The sequence below is a fragment of the Myotis davidii genome, unplaced genomic scaffold, assembly GCF_000327345.1.
Source record: "Myotis davidii unplaced genomic scaffold, ASM32734v1 scaffold120, whole genome shotgun sequence".
NCBI lineage: Eukaryota > Metazoa > Chordata > Mammalia > Chiroptera > Vespertilionidae > Myotis > Myotis davidii.
The window spans coordinates 4,051,955-4,071,155 of NW_006294778.1; the positions used below are offsets into that span (position 1 = coordinate 4,051,955).

The 19,201-nt window shown below is 38.4% G+C and overlaps 1 protein-coding gene across 3 annotated transcripts; it reads left to right on the top strand.

Annotated features, from left to right (window-relative positions):
- The first annotated feature begins 244 nt into the window (after nucleotides 1-244).
- NFYB (nuclear transcription factor Y subunit beta) lies at nucleotides 245-16,676 on the top strand. Of its 3 annotated transcripts, none has more exons than XM_015567592.1 (8): nucleotides 245-366; nucleotides 2,101-2,187; nucleotides 7,143-7,273; nucleotides 9,025-9,155; nucleotides 11,859-12,056; nucleotides 13,317-13,398; nucleotides 14,170-14,249; nucleotides 14,945-16,676. In XM_015567592.1, the coding sequence occupies exons 3-8, from the start codon at nucleotides 7,180-7,182 to the stop codon at nucleotides 14,975-14,977; spliced, it is 618 nt and encodes a 205-aa protein (XP_015423078.1). In that variant the 5' UTR covers nucleotides 245-366; nucleotides 2,101-2,187; nucleotides 7,143-7,179; the 3' UTR covers nucleotides 14,978-16,676. The 3 variants fall into 3 exon arrangements, with proteins under 3 accessions (XP_015423078.1, XP_006769410.1, XP_006769411.1); XM_006769347.2 differs by having other exon boundaries at nucleotides 7,180-7,273; XM_006769348.2 differs by lacking the exon at nucleotides 245-366 and adding an exon at nucleotides 386-884 and having other exon boundaries at nucleotides 7,180-7,273.
- Nucleotides 16,677-19,201: the final 2,525 nt, after the last annotated feature.

Genomic DNA, 19,201 nt, shown 5'->3' on the forward strand with positions numbered 1-19,201 from the left:
TCTTACCCCTTCCCCACATGGAAGTCTGTGCTGTGGTATTCTTTTTCATCGTGGGATCTGTACTTGTTCTTCAATAAGTTGCCACCTTTCCTATTAAAAAGGGGGGTGGGCAGGCTTAATGCAAAAAACTTAAAATTCTTTATATTTGAACTACAAATTTGTTTTAAAGGTTTAGCAGCTAGCAAATGAACAGAAACATGGTATTTATTCACAAAAAATGGAACCATAATGTCTTACTCAGCGCACCGTCGTGGGGAGGAAGCGAGGCCCCGGGAGGAAGGAATGGATCCGGTCGCCCCGCAGTCGGGTTTGCACGGGAAGGAGGCAGCCATCTGGCGGCTTGCGGTCCGGGGACTGGCCCCGAAGGTGGGACTCGGGTGGAACCTCGCGGGGGAGGCGGGAGGCTGTGTCGGGCCTTCGGAGCACCGGTCTCCGAGAACAAAGCGGTACAGAACACCCACCAGTCGCAGTCTCCCCCAAAGTCCTCTAGCGGGGTGACTTAGCTCAGATGGGGCGCGACCTTTCAAAACAAAACAAACACAGCGCATCCCACTCACCTTGGACTTCACCGTCCGTGGGCCGCGCGCGAGTCGCTGGTCACCGGGTGGCTTGGGCTCCGTATGCAAACGAGTCGGCGGCGGGAAGGGAGGGGGTGAGCCGGTCGGTGTGAGTGGCATTCACAAGTAGGGGCTCTGTTTGCAAAGTATTGCAAGTTCAGCCAGAATCCCCTCAAAGGCGGTTCAGTTATCCCTGCTCTTGGAGCTCAATTTAAGGACTTGTATTGATGCAAAACTCCGGTGGTTGATGCCGAAGACGGGAGGGCGGAGGAGGGGGCTGCCGCTTTTCTTGGATATCATTTGCATTTCTTCAAACATTAAACAGATGTACGCATTCCCTTGAGCTTTCACATATATCATAACCTGCCTTTAAAATATATATGCCATATGGGGTGAGAACGTTTTTCTTTAATTTACTGAATCTAAATACTCAACTATTTGGGTGAGTGTGGTGTGAGGGGTAGACCCACCCCCCACCTCCAACCCCATCTCCCACCCTCAAGCAAAATACACAAATATATGTGGCTCTTATATTTTAAGTGTTGTGAGGATTTCCCCCTTCCCCCAAAAGACACCCTTAAAAGAAATAACACTTCTAGTTACAGGAAATAATTTTTTGGGCAATGTTGGGGTTAAAAAGAGGACAATATTTGAAAAGAAATTAAAAAATTGCTTTTACGATTATAGCAGACAATGTCAGCCTGTCTGCTGCCTCTACCCTTGTAATGGCTTTTTGAAAATTCAATTTCAGTGGCTACAATCTTTTCCTGCTGTTTACTAGATTTCATGCTGGAATGCCTATTATTTTTCTTCCCTTAAAATTAACACTGAAAGGATGTTTTTGTTTTGACACCTCTCTAATTGTTTCACTTGAAAAAAGGAAAAGAACAAATGAGAAATGGAGATTGTAGCATTAGTAATTGATACCAATTTATTCAGCTATTTACAGTGAGAATGAAGAGCTATTTAGATGCAATTTTAGTCCAGATTGGTGGTGCTTTAAAATTATAAATAGAGGTCTTAATTGATTGTGTTGTTCTATGTATGTTCTCTGGACAGCATGTATCTTTCCAGTATAATCTGAGATATTTAATTTTAAAGCAGTATATTCTGAGATAAAATTTTCTCCCCTTTTGGACCCCTGAATCTCATTCTAAAACATTAAGAAAACCATCTCCAAATTAAGTCGATATTGTGTCTTGGTTGTTAATATTTTAAGTAGTTTAGATGTGTAATTTTTTGTCTCTTGCATATTATATAATTTGGTGTGTTGTGATGAATATGGTGAGCATGACTAAACTCAGAGTTATGTTGGAAAGGCAATCCCCTCTGCAATAGAATTAACTTTTAAAATTTGAGTTCTCCAAAATAAACCTTCCAATTTAACAAACATTTATTGGGTGCCTGCTTTTTGCACCGTTTTACACCATGCACTCCACTGAATAAGAATTGTAGGTAAAATTATTCCTGCCTTTTAAAATTTTACAAACAAGAAAGCCTGTAGGCTATACATTTTTCCTACTGATACATGTTTATATTCCAGGTTGAAATTGGGCAAGTATTAGACACCGGTTTGGAAGGGTGTTCTTGAACACCACTGACAACACCGCTCTGACAGTATTTCATGACAGTAAGTATGTTTTACCATTTTGGCTGTTAATTAGATTTGCACAGTAATTAGCTGGAAATTACAACTGATTTTATATTGGAGATTCCTTATAGGATGAATGCCTTTCAAATCTAGACAGACAGTACCGCTATTCATTCCCAAAGCTTCCTTCTTTTTAGTGACTTGGTCTATAGTGTTCGCTGTGGGCCCCCCAAAGGGCTGTCAGAGCTACAGGATACAAAGCTTGTCCCAGCTCTTAAGAGGCTGTCTGTTTATCTGGTCGGGCTTTAGTCGAATTGAGTACTTCAGGGACAGTTATGTGTGGAATGGAAAATGCTGGCTCTAAATAAGGACAGTACAAATGAAAAGAGGAGAGGTGGGTAGGCCTGGGTAGTGGGAGTGTCATGGAGGGAGCTTGTAGGCCTCCAAATGAGCCTTGAAGGTTGAATGGGATTTGGATAGGTGGGGGTATTGCCAAATGCAGAAAGCCTGAAGGCGTTTACGTTTAGGGAATGGAGAGTACATCTGCATGGTCCAAGGGGGGATTTCACAGGATAATCGAGTGACGAATCCCCTTGGCCTGTCTGGATACTTAGTCCTGGATCTGCTACTATATCTGTGACATCAGGCCTCGAGCAGTGATTGCCTCACTGCTAAATTAAAAGAACTGCATCTGGTGATCCTTAGAAAGGCATGTCTAGCACTAAGATTTATCAGATTGTAAGAAATGAAAACAAGATTAGTTAGGTTAAGTGAGGGACCCACTCTTCATGCCTGGAAAGATGAGAACTGCATTTGAAGGGACAGTCGTCATAGAAGGTTTCATTTGTCCAGTTCTTCCTACGTATGGTGCTCTTTGCTCAGTGCTAAAAGGCACAATAACTTCACCTCTCACAGCAACCCCATTTAAATGGGGACGCTGAAGCACAAAGAGGATGGTACGGAAAGACATACAGCTACAAAGAGGGGAGCTCAGCTTCAAACCCAGGTGGTCTGTTCTAAGAGCCACTGTTCCATTATGCCTCCTGGTAAGATGAATCCAAAACCAAGTGCATTTCTTAGCCAGCTGACCATTAGCGTCACATATTCTAGAGAACACTATTTTCAACAATCGTCACTAAAGGAATTCAGTGGGATTTCACTACTCTATTCCTACCAGTTCCCTGGATCCTAATGATTCATCGTTTTACCCGTTCTCTTGTCATTTTCCTACCTGCTCTTCCCTCTGTTCCCTGTCCTTCACGAGTAAGTGTCACAAGTGGGCATCCTGGTACCACTTATACATTCTTGGTCACCACCTTCAGCCAGGCTCTTCCTTCCCGCTCTCTGCAGCAGTGGCATCGTCTGCCCAGCTGCGAGAATCCCAGCATTATCCTTGGTTCTTCCTCCAGCTCTGGTTCAGTCAGATCTGCTGCTGTTACCTACTGCTAACATCTCTTCAGCCTCTGCTCTCTGTCTCCAGATACTGGAGTGACCATCATCCTGCCTGAGTTCCTGCCCTGATTGCAGCACTGTGGTCCTTGCTGGTCCCCTGTCCTAGCCCCTCAGTTCATTGTTGCACTGGACTGTAGCCCGAGTGGTCTTTTAAAAAAGAGATCTGATTTGCCCCCTCTGCTCATGTCCACTGCACTGCTTGATCTAGCCCCCACTGTGCTTGCTCTAATCCACCAGGACTATGTTTCCCTCTTTCCTTTGTTTGGAACATTCTTTTCCCATCTTTCCCTGCCTGATTTCTATTCATCTTCTAGTCTCAGTTTAAATGTGATTTCCTAACACAGTCTTCCTTGATTCTCGGACTATGAGGTCCCTTTTGGGAAAAACTCCCTAAACATACAACAAAACATCTTTGTTTTCCTTAGCACTAACAGTTAATCATTTGTAATTATTTAATAGCTCCTATTGTACAATGCTGTCTTTACATGGCAAGTTCTATTCTCATCCTACTTGCTCAAGGTCTCATGACCAGCAAGTAGTAGGGAATTCAAACCAGGTGATCCAATTCCAGCACATTCCTTGGAAGTACTCATAGGCTATGCTTACCACCGCTTCCCCATGCCCCCAGTTTGCGTAACATTTGTCTTCTCTGCTAGATGAGGACAGAGACTTGTCTGTGCTGGTGACTGCTTTCCCACATAGCAGGGACCTGATAAGTACTAAGTGTTTACTTGGTAAATGTTTGTTGACTGACTTGCTTACAATTGATAATCTATTTTTAGAAATATTTATAGGATATTTTAGACCTAAAAAGAAATCTTTGGGATGTAGCAAGTTCCATCTCTCCCAATAGGCAGATAGCATATTGTAAGCATTAAAGAAGAGGCTAATTTGTTGATGTGCTCATTCATTTGTTGAATGAAAGGTATAAGTGCTTTGGGGATTCAGAGAAGGGAACACTAAGTTTTGGCTTGCAGAATGGAGTAAACCCAAAAGATTTCAGGAGGATGGGGGAACACTGGGTTTAAAGTATGGGAGGAAGACAGAAGGTATGGTGAAAGGACAGGAAAGCTAAAACTTGCGGAACCAGCGACACAGCTAAGCCCGTGATGGCTGGGAGGCTTATCTTCAAAGGAGGGGAGGTGATAGCTGATGTCTCCTGAGTACTCAGTGCCAAACACTGTCCTTAGCAGGTTTCTGTTCTTTGTTTAATTCTGACAACTCCAAAATACTGTCAGAAGCATTTTTTAGAAGCTGAGGTTTAGAGGCTAATCCAAATGATGATCTTGCTGCTTAATTCCAGTGCATGACAAGATATTGCAATTTTTAACGTTTTGCCTTCAATACTTCTTATGTTATATTTATAAATTAATCTCTCAGATCCTAGTTATTTGAACAGTGTCTTGCAGATCAGCTAATTTAAAAAGACTCATGGTATCCTGTGGAGATTCATTTTGGAAAGAATTTTTTACTGTGGTTATTTTCTCCCCTATTAAAAAGAGTTGTTTTCAGTTGTTTGTTTTGAAACAACCACTGGTCCTGTCTCCTGCACCGTGATCTCCCCTAGGGCATTGTAAAAACTAGTCAATCCAAAGCTATTCTAATTGAGCTTTTTTATGGCTAATAAAACCTATCATCATGTCTATCTATTAAAGACTACTCTCCTAGTATCTTGTTTGTATTTTAGGATCAATACAGTATTTTATATTTGGGTAATGTTTCCTATGCATATATATTAACTGCAGTATTTGTGCCCTTGTCTAACACTTCTTTCCATCTCTGTTGGACTTTACAAAGTCTTCAATAACAAGGCATTTCTTTGATACATCTGTTGACTGGGGTATCTAACGTAATTGGAAATACAGATATATTTCCATAATTTACATAGTTTTTTTAGGGGGTAGAGAACAGAATTCACATACCTTTAATAATTTGTGAAAGTACAGGTACCTATTTACTTATATTTTTTAAAAAAATTTGATTGATTAATTGATTTTAGAGAGAGACAGCAATTTGTTGTTCCACTTATTTATACATTCATTGGTGGTTTCTTTTTTTTTTTTTTTTAAATATATTTTATTGATTTTTCACAGAGAGGAAGGGAGAGAGATAGAAAGTCGGAAACATCGATGAGAGAGAAACATCGGTCAGCTGCCTCCTGCACACCCCGCACTGGGGATGTGCCCGCAACCCAGGTACATGCCCTTGACCGGAATCAAACCTGGGACCCTTCAGTCCGCAGGCAGACGCTCTATCCACTGAGCCAAACCGGTTTCGGCCATTGGTGGTTTCTTATATGGGCCCTGACCACAACCTTGGCGCAGCAGGACAGTACTCTAACTGAGCTACCCAGCCAGGGCCTCTTAAGAAGTGATATACAGTCAGTGAGTTATGACTCTGCCTCTCCTACTGATCTCTGAAAACAAGAATCCCTATTGGTTAAATGTATTTCTATATAGAATGGAAATAATATCACCTTCCCTATCTCAAATAGCTGGGTTCTGGGCTTGATGAATATTAGGATCAAGTGTCTCTTGATTTGGCCTGAAAGCATGTATATATTCCACTTAAATTTTGCTATACTGTTTATTCAGATAATGCATTAAAAATTTTCTACCCACAACTAGTCAGTCCCTTGTTTTTTGAGTTTGTTGTTGTTTTTTACTGTCTCTTTTTAAGTATTATCTGCAAAGCAGAAAGACTTCCAGGGTTTGCCATGTTGGTGAAATGGAGTGTAGTAATTTAAAACTAACAGTTTTGTTTTTTTCCAGATTTTCCCCTTAGAATTCTTTTAGCTCTGACCAAAATTAATTAAGCAGGCATCTTTTCAAATAGCCATTTTAACTCTCACTCTCGTCTGTGGTTATAATTTTCCTACCCTTATATGCAGAACTCCAGTCTCCTTGACCCCTCCTTTTCTTTTTTCTTTAAAGAATCAAAAATTTGAGGGTAGGGGAAAGAGAAAATGAACCTTTGGCTAGAATTAGAGGTTGATGGGCTCATTCAAAATGTGGGTTCATGCTTGGTTACATGGGTACAGATTGTGGAAGGAATTCATTTGCTTCTTATCCCAGACAACAGTTTGAATCAAGACATCGGCTATTGTGGAACTTCCGTGAGGCCACAAAGGAAGTTTGCAGGGGAACCAGAGGTTTTCCTAGGAATATTAGGCTTCAGCAGGTGAGCTGAACGTGCCGCACACAGGTGGCTTTTAGGAGACTACTAATTTTGGTTTTGCTTGTTAATCCAGGGGTAAGTTAGGCTATAAATCAGAGTTGTCTATACTATATTTCAGGGTTATGCAGTTGAAAATAAAGAGATGTGTATTTTAGATTCATTTCCTTATTTTGTTTCCCTGTTGGTCTTATGTTTTCACTTATGGAGGCTGGTAAGGAACTCTTGGATAGTTGGCAAATTATCAAAAGGTTTCCAAATCAAGAAATAGAAATGTTTTCTTTTAGTAAGCTTAAGCTATGAAAAATGTAGTTGACCTGTCCTATGATATTTTATGAGCACTGACTCTGTTACGTTTTTTACACAAGTTTTACTGAAGAAGATTGAAACACTTTTTCTTCCTAGATGGATGGTGACAGTTCTACAACAGATGCTTCTCAATTAGGAATTTCTGCAGACTATATTGGAGGAAGTCACTATGTTATACAGCCTCATGATGGTAAGAGCCACCGTCAGAACAGCTTCACAAGTAGAAGCAAATTAGGAAGTGGGAATTTTATTAATATGATGCTATAGGCTACTTTTGTCTTTATAGGAAAATTGGCAATCTTGCATCACCATTCAGTGAAAGTGTATAAAGGTGTACTGTGCTACTTTAATTAGCAATAGTTTTCAAAGAGTGATGAGTTATAGAAAAGAATTCTGTAAGAGTATGCCTCTTAAAGTTTCTTTAAAAAATTTGTTACTGATTTCCTATTTGAGAATGAAATATAAAAAATTCTTACTCAATTGGAACAGTATAAAGTTCTTTAGAGGGTGAGTTGCTAGCTATTATTTTTAGTACTTATAAACAGATTTGTTTTTGTTTTTCCTTCAATATTAAGTTTGAGTTCTGCAGGTATTAAAATTGGCCTATCAGAAACAATTTGGTTTTGTGGCATTCTGATTTGTAAGATTAAAAACATTAAGATACATTTTTTGTAGAAGACAATTTTAGAGCAGGCAATTAGTTACTTCATCCTGAAACATACTTAAACAAGTTAATTTTGACAACATCCTTTTAAACACATGAAAATGTATACTGAATCAGCTTAAGTGACTTTCCTATTTAATTCATACAAAGAATGGGAAGTTTCCTCACAAGATAATGCATTTAATCATCAAAGGGTATTATTGGTACTGTGAAAGCTTCAGTTATATCTAAATCTACATAATTTGAAAATTCACTTTTTGTAATAACATTGAATCACTGCTATAGCTTTGTTCAAAACTATAACTACATTAGTAATAAACCAACTAGATCAGTAATATTCAAGTCCAATTTTCCCTTTGTAGGTAAATTTGGCTTTGGGTAGACATGTAAGTTCTTAATCTAGCAATAGTCAAGGAGCCATCATCATAGGTCAGGGTCTGTAAGTTATATAGGTCAGTCATGAGACATATTTATGAGCACTTCTTTTGTTATAGGTGCTACCAAGTGCTAGGAAAGAGACAAAGCTGACCCCTGGTCTCAAGTAGAAAAAAATCTAATAGAAGGAATCCTACATAATAAAAGGCTAATATGCAAATTGACCGAACGGTGGAATGACCGGTCACTATGATGTGCACTGACCACCAGGGGGCAAATGCTCAATGCAAGAGGTAATGTGGAGGAGAAGCTGCCCCCTGGTGGTCAGTGTGCTCCCACAGGGGGAGCACCACCCAGCCAGAAGCCCTGAGCCGGGTTTACGGCTGGCGAGCCCAGCAGCCGTGGCAGGAGCCTCTCCTGCCTCCGCGGCAGTGCTAAGGATATCCAACTGATGGCAGTCAAAAGCCGTCAGTCGGACATCCCCCAAGGGCTCCTGGACTGCGAGAGGGCCAGTTTCTTGCACCAGGCCTCTAGTCAGAAATAAAAAGAATCATATAGTGTGTCAGAAAAGATGCAGAGAGGCACTTGTGATGTTTTGTGAAAGCAGAGCTCACTTCTGAAGTGCTGTGCGAGGTTGTTACTGAGCTCTTGGAGAATGAGTAGGTAGGATTTGAGTAGGAGAGTTGAGGACCAAAGTGTTCTAGACAGTAGGTTTGAAATTAAGGAGTGGGTTTCGTTCTGGCCCTGAGAAAGTGGTGAAAAAAACTACTATATCCCAATCCCTAAAAAGGGTTAGGAAATGAGCCAGAATGGCTGTCATCCTAGATTGCTATAGACAGTCTTCTCTACCTTGAAGTAAAAATTATGAGAAGCCTTAAACTAAATTACTTTTATTTCTTTAGATACTGAGGACAGCATGAATGATCATGAAGACACAAATGGTTCAAAAGAAAGTTTCAGAGAACAAGATATATATCTTCCGATTGCAAATGTGGCAAGGATAATGAAAAATGCCATACCTCAGACGGGAAAGGTAATGTGGAGGAGAAGCTTAACTAGGATATTTTGGGGATGGGATGGGGTGGGATGTAAAACTACGTGAACATAGTTCATGACTACAGTTATTGATTTCAGTCCTTCAGCAAATCAAGTATTTCTTTCAATTCTAATACTTAGTTACTGAACAATATTCCATTTTCAGTTCTATCATGTCCCCAAAATGTTCTCCTTCTCCCACCTATTATAAGCAGATGAAATATAAGAAACTTTAAAAAAATAGGTGTATTGTCAGAGCTGTCAGGTTTGGGCATATGAGGTAACTTCCATAATGTGGCAGCAAAATTGGGTCATATTGGACTGATACATGTATCACAAGGATTTTTAAAAAACCCTTTTATGCCCTAGCTGGTTTGGCCCAATGGAGCGTCAGCCTACGGACTGAAGGGTCCTGGGTTCGATTCCAGACAAGGACACGTGCCTGGGTTGTGGACTCGATCCCCAGTAGGGGGTGTGCAGGAGACAGCCAGTCAATGATTCTCTCTCATCATTGATGTTTCTATCTCTCTCTCCCTCTCCCTTCCTCTCTAAAATCAATAAAATATATTTTTTAAAAAATCCTTTTATTTGGAAAAAACTATTTTGTTTTTTATGTTTTTGTCATTTTACCTGAGAGAACATTTTTTAAAATTGATTTTTAGAGCAGCAGTCGCCAGTCTTTCGGACCTCATGGACCACCAGTGGTCTGCGGACTGCCGGTTGGCGACCGCTGTTTTAGAGAGAGAGGGAGAGACAGAGAGAGAAAGAGAGAAACATTGATGTGAGAGAGAACCTGTCGTGGTTGACTCCTATACTTGCCCCGATTGGGATTGAACCCGCAACCTGGGCATGTGTCCTAACTGGGAATTGAACCCACAACCTTTTGGCGTACAGGACGATACTCCAACCAACTGAACCACCTGGCCAGTGTGAAACAACTTTATATCACTCAGCCTAGAAGTTCCAGTTTGAGAGGTCCTCTTTATGTTTGTTTGTTTTTTTAAATATATTTTTTTCTTGATTTCAGAGAGGAAGGGAGAGGAAGAGATAGAAACACCAATGATGAGGGAAAACCATTGATTGGCTGCTTCTATGCATCCCCTACTGGGGATCAAGCCTGCAACCTGGGCATGTGCCCTGACTGGGAGTTGAACCGTGGGCTCCAAGGCTCAACTCCTGACTCACACCTGCTGGGTCTCTTTATATTTTAAGGGGAAAAAAGCACAACTGCTGATTATTGCTGAGGCGAGGCCTGCACTGTTGTCCAGTACCCATAGCTACAAATGGTTATTGAGCACTTGAAATGTTATTGAGCTAATTGAGATGCACTTGAAATGTAAAACATAGACCAGGTTTTAGAAGTTTGTATGAAAAAAAGAATGAAAATACCTCAATTTTAAAATTGATCCTGTGTTTAAATAATATTTTAGGTTTATTGGGTTAAATAAAACATGTAAAATTAACTTACCTTTTAATGTGGCTACTAGCTATCTAAAGTTATATATACAGCTCACATTATATTATCTTGCTTGACTGCATTTATGAAATTCGTTTACTTTTCTCCACGATGCTGTTTAGGTATGGAGATGAAAGTGTGTTTTAGCAAGGATTTTGAGTGTCATTCCTATTAGAGTGGCTTTGGAATTGCATAATTTAGTCCATTAGAGTCTTACTTTCAAACCCCAGGCCCTTAAGAGAACAGTTTTTATGAGGTGGTGGGTGTGTGCTGCTTTAGGTTGGCTTTTTTGTTGTTGTAATCCTTACCAGAGGATATTTTTTCCATTGATATATTTTTTTTAAGAGAGAAGGGAAGGGAGAGGGAGAGAGAGAGAGAGAGAAACATCGAAGTGAGAGAGACATATGGATTGCTTGCCGCCTGCATGTGCCCCAACCTGGGCTGGGGATCGAGCCTGCAACTGAGGTACATGCCCTTTACTAGAATCGAGCCCATCCTTCAGTCGGGCCAGTGCTCTAACCACTGCACTACGAGCAAGGGCTGGGTAGGCTTTTTAATAAACTCAAAACCTATACCTGACACTTTGTATCTTCAGTAGAAAAAATGTCACCAGGTGTCATTTTTTCACTCCCTTGTAAGTCTTATGTGACTTCAGTGTTTGTTTTTCAAAATTTTGGTGCCCTTATTCTTGGAAATGGAGGAGCACAGAACTGGTACCGAAGTCTGTAGCCCACAGTATACTATCTACACACAACCTGTTTTTCTTGGGACACTCATTAGGCAGGGTTTTTATCTTGGGATGGAAGGGACATCCAGTGGTTGATTTTATAACTAAACTAGAGCCCGATGCACGAAATTCATGCAAGAGTAGGCCGTCCTTCCCCTGGCTGTCGATACCAGCTTCCTGCTGGCACCCAAGACCTGGGCTTCCCTTGCAGCCCCAGCTTCATCCCGAAGGTTGTCCGGTCTAATTAGCATATATGCTTTTATTATTATAGATTATATCTGTTTTCTGGGAATAGTTGTCAAGGCTTCTCTGACTTGTATTTGAGTTTTTAATTTTCACTCTGAGGGTGGAATTTTAATAGTACAGATTGTGTTTATGTTATTAGCATATATTTCAAAGATTAAAGGTTTAGTCAGAAACTGAAGTTTGTATTATTCTGAATAGCTTTCACTTTTGCACATTGTTAGGAAGGTGATGATTATATTCCCTGCAAATTTACCTTTCATTTTTCTCTTCAGATTGCGAAAGATGCCAAAGAATGTGTTCAGGAATGTGTGAGTGAGTTCATCAGCTTTATAACATCGGAGGCCAGTGAAAGATGCCATCAAGAGAAACGGAAGACAATCAATGGCGAAGATATCCTCTTTGCCATGTCCACCTTAGGCTTTGACAGTTATGTAGAACCTCTAAAATTATACCTTCAGAAATTCAGAGAGGTGAGTAAAATGTCTTCCATCATTATGCTTCTAAGAAAATAAAATACACTATTCACTAACTTGTAAAATGTATTGCTTAAAAATTCATTTTATAGCCAACTACATAACATTTGTCAGATGTGTGTCATCACTTATGTTACTGTACTTAAGTAGCAAGTCCTTTCTTTTTCCTTTGGTTATTACTAACGACAGCATAGTTACGTCATGATTAAGAACGTGGACTCTGAAGGGTGAATCCCAGCTCTACCACTTGTAACCTGTTACCCTTGGCAGCTTATTTAAGTACGTTAGGCCTTGGTTTCCTGATCTGTAAGGTGAGGTAATAATAGTCCCTGCCTCCCAGCATATGGAGAGGACCAGGTGGAACAGCCTATGGACTACATTTAGCTGGGCATATAGTGAGTGCTCAATAATGTCAGTGTGTGCGGGTATTGTTATTAAGAGGTAGCATCATTGCCTATGAATTTTGTGAAAATGAGTTAAAATCGGCGTATTTATTTCTGCACTGCAAGTTTGGTATGGGATTCACTTTGCTTTCAAAATATTTTCTTAGTATCTTTAGTGTTAGGATACCATTAAATTCGCAATACCTTTATGGAATGATTAAAGTAGGAAGAAATATGTAAATTCTTCACAGTATTTTTCCAAATCTTTACATCATGGGACCTTAGAATGGAAGATAACTTAGAGGTCTTTGGTCCAAACTGTAATTTTGATTTAGAAATTTTAAGTTCCATCTATCTGAGGAAAATCAAGGCCCAGACAGGCAAATAAACCCTCCTTATCTTAGTTCATGTAATAAAGGTGTTTGTTGCTCTTAAAAAAAAATTAAACTTTAAATTTGCTGTTACAGTACTGCCCAGTTGGCTGAAAGTGTATATGTAATTGATAACTTGGGTCATTTGTAGTAGATTCATAAGCTGAATGTTTGTACTATTTTACAGACTATTTCATCTGTAAGTAGAGTTCTATTTTCTTTTGATGTAGTGTGGAATTAGAATAATTTATTTAATTTTACCCATAAATAATTTAGATTTTCTAGGTCATTATTAAGACTATCTTTTGATGATTACTACTTGTATAAAAAGTTTTAGCAGTTGAAGACCTCTTCATATGTAATTAACCAGAAGTGTTAATAAATACTCTGTGTAGTGTTTGTAAAAAGAGAAGCTCCTAACTTTAGGAATTAATCAAGTATTCTTGTTTAGAAAACTGTTTCTTTTGAATAGCAGCGATTACTTTTTGGTTCTCCTCCCACAGGCAATGAAAGGGGAGAAAGGAATTGGTGGAGCAGTCACAACTGCAGATGGACTAAGTGAAGAACTAACAGAGGAGGCATTTAGTAAGCAGTGTTGTGATACGTTTATACAACTGAATTTAATGTAATTTAATGTCAGTGGTGGTACTTTAGGAATATCAGCCCTGAGTGTTTTGACATAGCACTGCCTTGATATAGTCCTTCTTAGTTGATGCCCGTATATTTGAAGTCAGTGAGGGATAAGTATAAAATTTAAATTTTGCAGACATTATAATCTTTCACCAATAGTTCAACTGATTGCCATAGCCCTTATTTTTTTGTTTAAGATTCACGGGAGATAGGAATGTCGAGAACTGTAGTTTGCAATATAAAAATCTTGTGATTTAAATAAATTAGAACTGATTTATTTTTTTAATTATCATATTGTTATATGGTGAAATAAAAGGTCTATGGTGATTATATTTCTCATATAAACTTTATATGTAAATATTTTATATTTCTCATATAAACTTCATATGATTTCTTATATATAAAATATATGCTGCTTAGGTATGTGAGTGTTGCTTCCAGCCAACCCTCATGGTGTAGGTCTACTCCTGACTCAGAAACTCATTTCTGCAGGTTTGTCCACATGGGTAGTTAGCTAAAGTACAGTTCAGAGAAATGAAGATTCAGAAGATCAAAAATGCTTTGGGAGCTTTTTTAAAATGGAATATTTGGGGTTATGCTTTGGCCCAAGATTACATTGATAAACAGCAGAATTATAAAGAGACGTTAATGGCACATTTTTACAGTTCAGACCAAGAAAGTAGATGCAATTCTTTTCTCACTTTAACTTTTTTTTTGGTCTTTTAGCTAACCAGTTACCAGCTGGCTTAATAACTGCAGATGGTCAACAACAAAATGTTATGGTTTACACAACATCATATCAACAGGTAGAGTACCTTCTTTGTATTTTAAATTATTTTAAGAATTTATTATATCCATTGATTTTGATCACAGGTAGTTAATTTCAACACATTATTATTATTAACCTGATTTTAAAAAAGGTTAAATATTATTTTCTCAGAATATATAATTGTTTGGTACTCTCGTAATGTTATACACACACACACACACTCAAGAGGTCCGCTGCATGAATTTGTGCAAGGGTGGAGTCCCTCGTCCTGGCTGGCGATCAGGGCCTTCTCGCCCAGTCCAGGGGGAGGGACTGTGGGAGGTTGGCTGTGAGAGTGCACTGACCACTAGGAGGCAGCTCCTGCGTTGAGCGTCTTGCCCCTTGGTGATCAGTGCACATCTTAGTAACTGGTCGTTTGATCGACTGGTCTTAACAGTCACTTAGGCTTTTATATGTGTGTGTGTGCGCGTGCACGCGCGCACACACACACACACACACACACACACGGTCATATTTGCATAGAAGATTTCTAGAAATATAAACAAGAAATTAACAAAGTAGTTTCCTTGGGTAGAGAGAGAGAAGATTTGGGGTGAGAAGTAGACTTATTTTTCATCTTCTATTGTGGTTTTTCTTAATTGTCTATTATTTTTATTCATTGAATGTTTATAATATGTATGTTATTTTTAAACTAATTTTTCATTCTTGTCAACTTAAATTTTCTAATCTTAGATTTCTGGTGTTCAACAAATTCAGTTTTCATGATCTGAAGAAATGATGGAGTGGAGTAGGAAAAGCAAGTCTGTACGATTCCGAAGCAGAGACATTAGAAGGAAAGGACTGGGAAAAGCTGTCTCTCTGTATATTAAATAGCTGTAATGTAGCTTCCTGATGCTTGACTAATTGAGGTGTTAATTCTGACTTGAGGATCTTTTTCATGAATGATTTTAAAGAAAAATTTGGATTTTAAAGGTATTAAAATATTTTTGTTTTGTACAAGAGTTTGTTGCTCTGTATGACTCCTGTATGCATTGTATATTGCAATTTATTACTGTCAGAGATTTGTAGACAGTTTCTTATTTTCATATTGAATCATGTTACTTTTGTAATTCAAGTAAGCAGCTGGGTTAATTCATGATGTTTGCCCTTTTAATAAAATACGAGGGTAGAGTTCATTTTGAATGCAAGTTGCCTTTATTATAAGTTTGAGTTTGTCTTGGTTATATACTATCTTGCATGATAACCTAGCTAGATTTTTAACATTTGCCATATTTATTAAAATTAATTTTTTGTAAAACATTCATAGCGTAAGCAGCACCATTTTTAAAAAATGTAACTGAAAAATTAAGTGTGAATGCAAAAGCAAATATTGTTTGCCCTATTAAATTTGGTGCCCATTAACAGTGTTTACACTGTTCATTGTGCCTGTTAAGATAATTTTAGTTTATTGGAGCTTTGTTAAGACCACATTTATTTATTGTAAGTGTTGGAATTCATTTAAGTTTAATGTAGTTCTAGTGCTCTTGAAATGGTGCCCCTTTCATTTTGTATAAGATTTTTCCAAAACATATCTTACTATCCTCTTCCAGAAGAGGGACTTTATAGTCTGATGGTAAATGTCCTCATTTTACCTTTTTAATTGAAATGTCAAGTTTCCAGTTATACTATGGGAACCAAGAAGCATCAGACATCAGTCTGTATACTGACATTTTTTTTGCATGGGTGAGTGAATGACATGAAGAATTGAGTGAGTGCTATGAATGGGGTGAAAGAGAAGCTGCCAACTTCTAGTGTGCTGTCTTGATCTTTGCAATAAACTAAACTTATATAATGTAACTTTGCATAATTTAGTAGCATGTATTTGGGTTGTTTGTTTTTGAAATTAGGATTTGTATTTTTTTCATCTTTTAGGTGATAATTAACTTGAGTGTGGTTTTTTAAAAAAATCAATAATTGCTATTGTATATTTTGCCTAAAAGGGCGAGTGTTTGAGAGAATGTGATCTTGGAAGGATGCTCATATTTATAAGGTATAAGCAGTTTCCCATATATAGGCTGAACAGAGCATTTACTTTGCCAGAAGGCGCCTTTGGGGGCATATTTGGACTAATCTGAGGTTAATAACTTCCCCTCCCCTTTAAAAAATAGTCATCACAGAGAACAAATAAGCAAAAAGGGGAGGAGTAGTGAAACAACCATCATTCTACTACTATGTTGAAATGACCAGTGTTAATATTTTGGTAAATATCATTTGTCCTTTTACTTGGCTAAATATGTATATTTTTATAAAAATAGGTTCTTACTTGCTTGCATACTGTTTCATAATCTGCTTTTTTTTAACGGAATATATTGCAAACATATTTTCCAGGTCATTAGTCTCCTAATTTTATTCCTCTATTCTATCGTGTGGCTGAAGCATAATTTATTTAATCCTCTATAGGACATTTTGACTGTATACATCTTTTCCCAGGTATAAACAATACTTCACTGAATCTTGTGTACATCCATGACTGTTTTCTTAAAATAATTTCTTAGAAGTAGAATTGCAGGGTTAACAGATAGGCAAAATTTTTAGGCTTTTGATACTTACATATAAGTGTATTTTTGAAATATCTTCTATTTGATCCAGGTAGTATGTCACTATATAATTGATAAAAAGCATTTGGTCTTTGGTAGTTTAAAGACTGTGTTATGTTTAAGCATCAAGATAAAGAAAAATTAGACAACTTTAAAATTTTAATATATACCAAAACAAATTTCTAAATTTAGTAATTCGCTGGTAGTCCTGACTAAAAGCTTTAAAGTAGGTAAAACCAGGTCACTTTGGGTTATGTGACTTTCATACTCTGAGAGAATGAGCATTCGGCATGTGCCAGGTACATAATCTCCTTTTACACACGTAAGAGGTAGTGATGGAGTCTTTCTTGGTTTATGTTGCACCGAACTGGATATGTTTTCGTCCACTCTGGAATGTCATAAGTATATAAGTTCCTACATTAACCTACAAGTGTATGTTTTTAAAAAATGTAAGTTTGTACATCCCGCTTTTATAAATATCCAAGAGAGAATGGGCTCAGAGACTAAGTCATAGATAGAATATATGTAAAAGTTAAGATATAAATTATCTAATTCAGGGGCACCAAAAATATGCACTTAAAAAAGACTAGCTTTTGGTGTAGCTCTTAACTTAGTATCATTTATATGAGTGGCTGAAAAGTGTATTTATCACATAAAGCAACAAATATTCTCTTGTTTGGGACTGTTGATAAAATAACTTGCCCTAAGAGACTTTTTAAAAAAAATCTTGCACTGCAAGATTTCATTCTTAGCAAATGGTAGAAGCTATTCCGCCCCCCCCCCCCATGTTTCATGCCTAATTGCTACTGCTGTAGGAAATCCTTTTAGTTGGACCCTCATAACTGTGTTCAGTTAGCATTATTAAAGGTAACTAGTATTCCTTTAACACACCAAGGCCATCCAGAAAACAGGCAATAAGGCTTTTTTTTTTTAAAGAAAGGAAAATACTGAATAGATACTACACAGTAGGAGGAAGAGAAATACAAATAGCTTAAAACGTCCTCATACCCAATTATATGACACTAGGAAGGTAAAATTCTCTCTGGAGTAAAGGCAGAGATGGGGCAGATAGGAGCTAATGAAGAAGCTATAGTCCCTTAGATATTTATTTCGAGACCTTTTATTTATACCTGATTTTAAGGATTTTAAAACAGTAAGGCAGAATCCCTTCAAATCATGCGCCACAGCTGACATTGGATGGATTAATTTCTCTGGCTTCTGGCCATCACCTTTCAAAATGTAAACTTGTGCAATAGTACTTTTGCCTCTAAGGCAGTGGTTCTCAACCTCTGGCCCTTTACATACAGTTCCTCATGTTGTGGCCCAACCATAAAATTATCTTTGTTGCTACTTCATACCTGTAATGCTGCTACTGTTATGAATCATAATGTAAATATCTGATATACAGGATGGTCTTAGGCGACCCCTGTGAAAGGGTCATTCGACCGCCAAAGGGGTCGCGACCCACAGGTTGAGAACCACTTCTCTAAGGTATAATTTAGGTCATCTTTGTCCTCTAAAACAAACAGTAACAATTTTGTGTCTTTTGCACCTGTTTTCCAAAGTTCAATTTCAGAGTACATGTGAATGAAAGATATTTTCAAACCTTAAGCACCGGGTAATTGATGTAAAACAAGTTGCTGGGCAAAAGATAAGTCATAACAGACAGTGCCTCCAGCCAGGACAGGTATGCCAAGGGGCCTATTCATGCACAGATAATCCCCAATCCTATGTTTACAAGAAATCAGATCCAAATCCTTTTTTCAGACCAAAGCAATGACTAATCAAAGAACACAAAGGAGTAATATTTGGGCTGACAGCCATTGAAGGAAATGCAGAGCCATTCTTTTAGAGTAAGAGTTTAACTACAGAACGGTTTCTGCACATTTCTAACCTTGCAAGTAGCAGTCTCATAGAAGTGCTATCTTGTAGAACAGTGCAAAGCGGAGAGCTTGGCACCCTGGAATTCTGTATAGACTATACACTACCATGTTTCCTACTTACATCAAGGGCACAATAAAGCAAATGTTAATTTGGATGTCATTTCCAATTAAAAGGCAGTCTAGATACCCTTGATAACCCCCAGCTTATAAAACCAAATGCAGGATAAAATATAAGCAACATTGTAAATTAATGTTAAATATCACTGAATTGACATGAAAGTAAGTCATCGCAAAACTCCCAAAATGAGGTGAAAATAGGAAACCTGTGAGGTAAGTCGGTACCAAATCCCACTTGGCCCTGAGACTTGTGTTGAACCGGAGACCATGAAACAGCAGCAGCGGGGGGACTGGACCTACAGCCTGAGGCTCACTGGAGTCCAGAAGGGCCACCACAGAAAAGTGAGCAGCTAGGAGGTTTGCCCGCCTCCACTGTGGTGCTGGGTGGAGGGAGATAAATCACCAGCTCCCTC

Excerpts from the sequence above, each read along its gene's own strand:
- NFYB (XM_006769347.2), top strand. Across the intron at positions 9,156-11,858 it reads CCATACCTCAGACGGGAAAG|ATTGCGAAAGATGCCAAAGA; the intron begins GTAATGTGGAGG and ends TTTTCTCTTCAG. Across the intron at positions 13,399-14,169 it reads ACTAACAGAGGAGGCATTTA|CTAACCAGTTACCAGCTGGC; the intron begins GTAAGCAGTGTT and ends TTGGTCTTTTAG.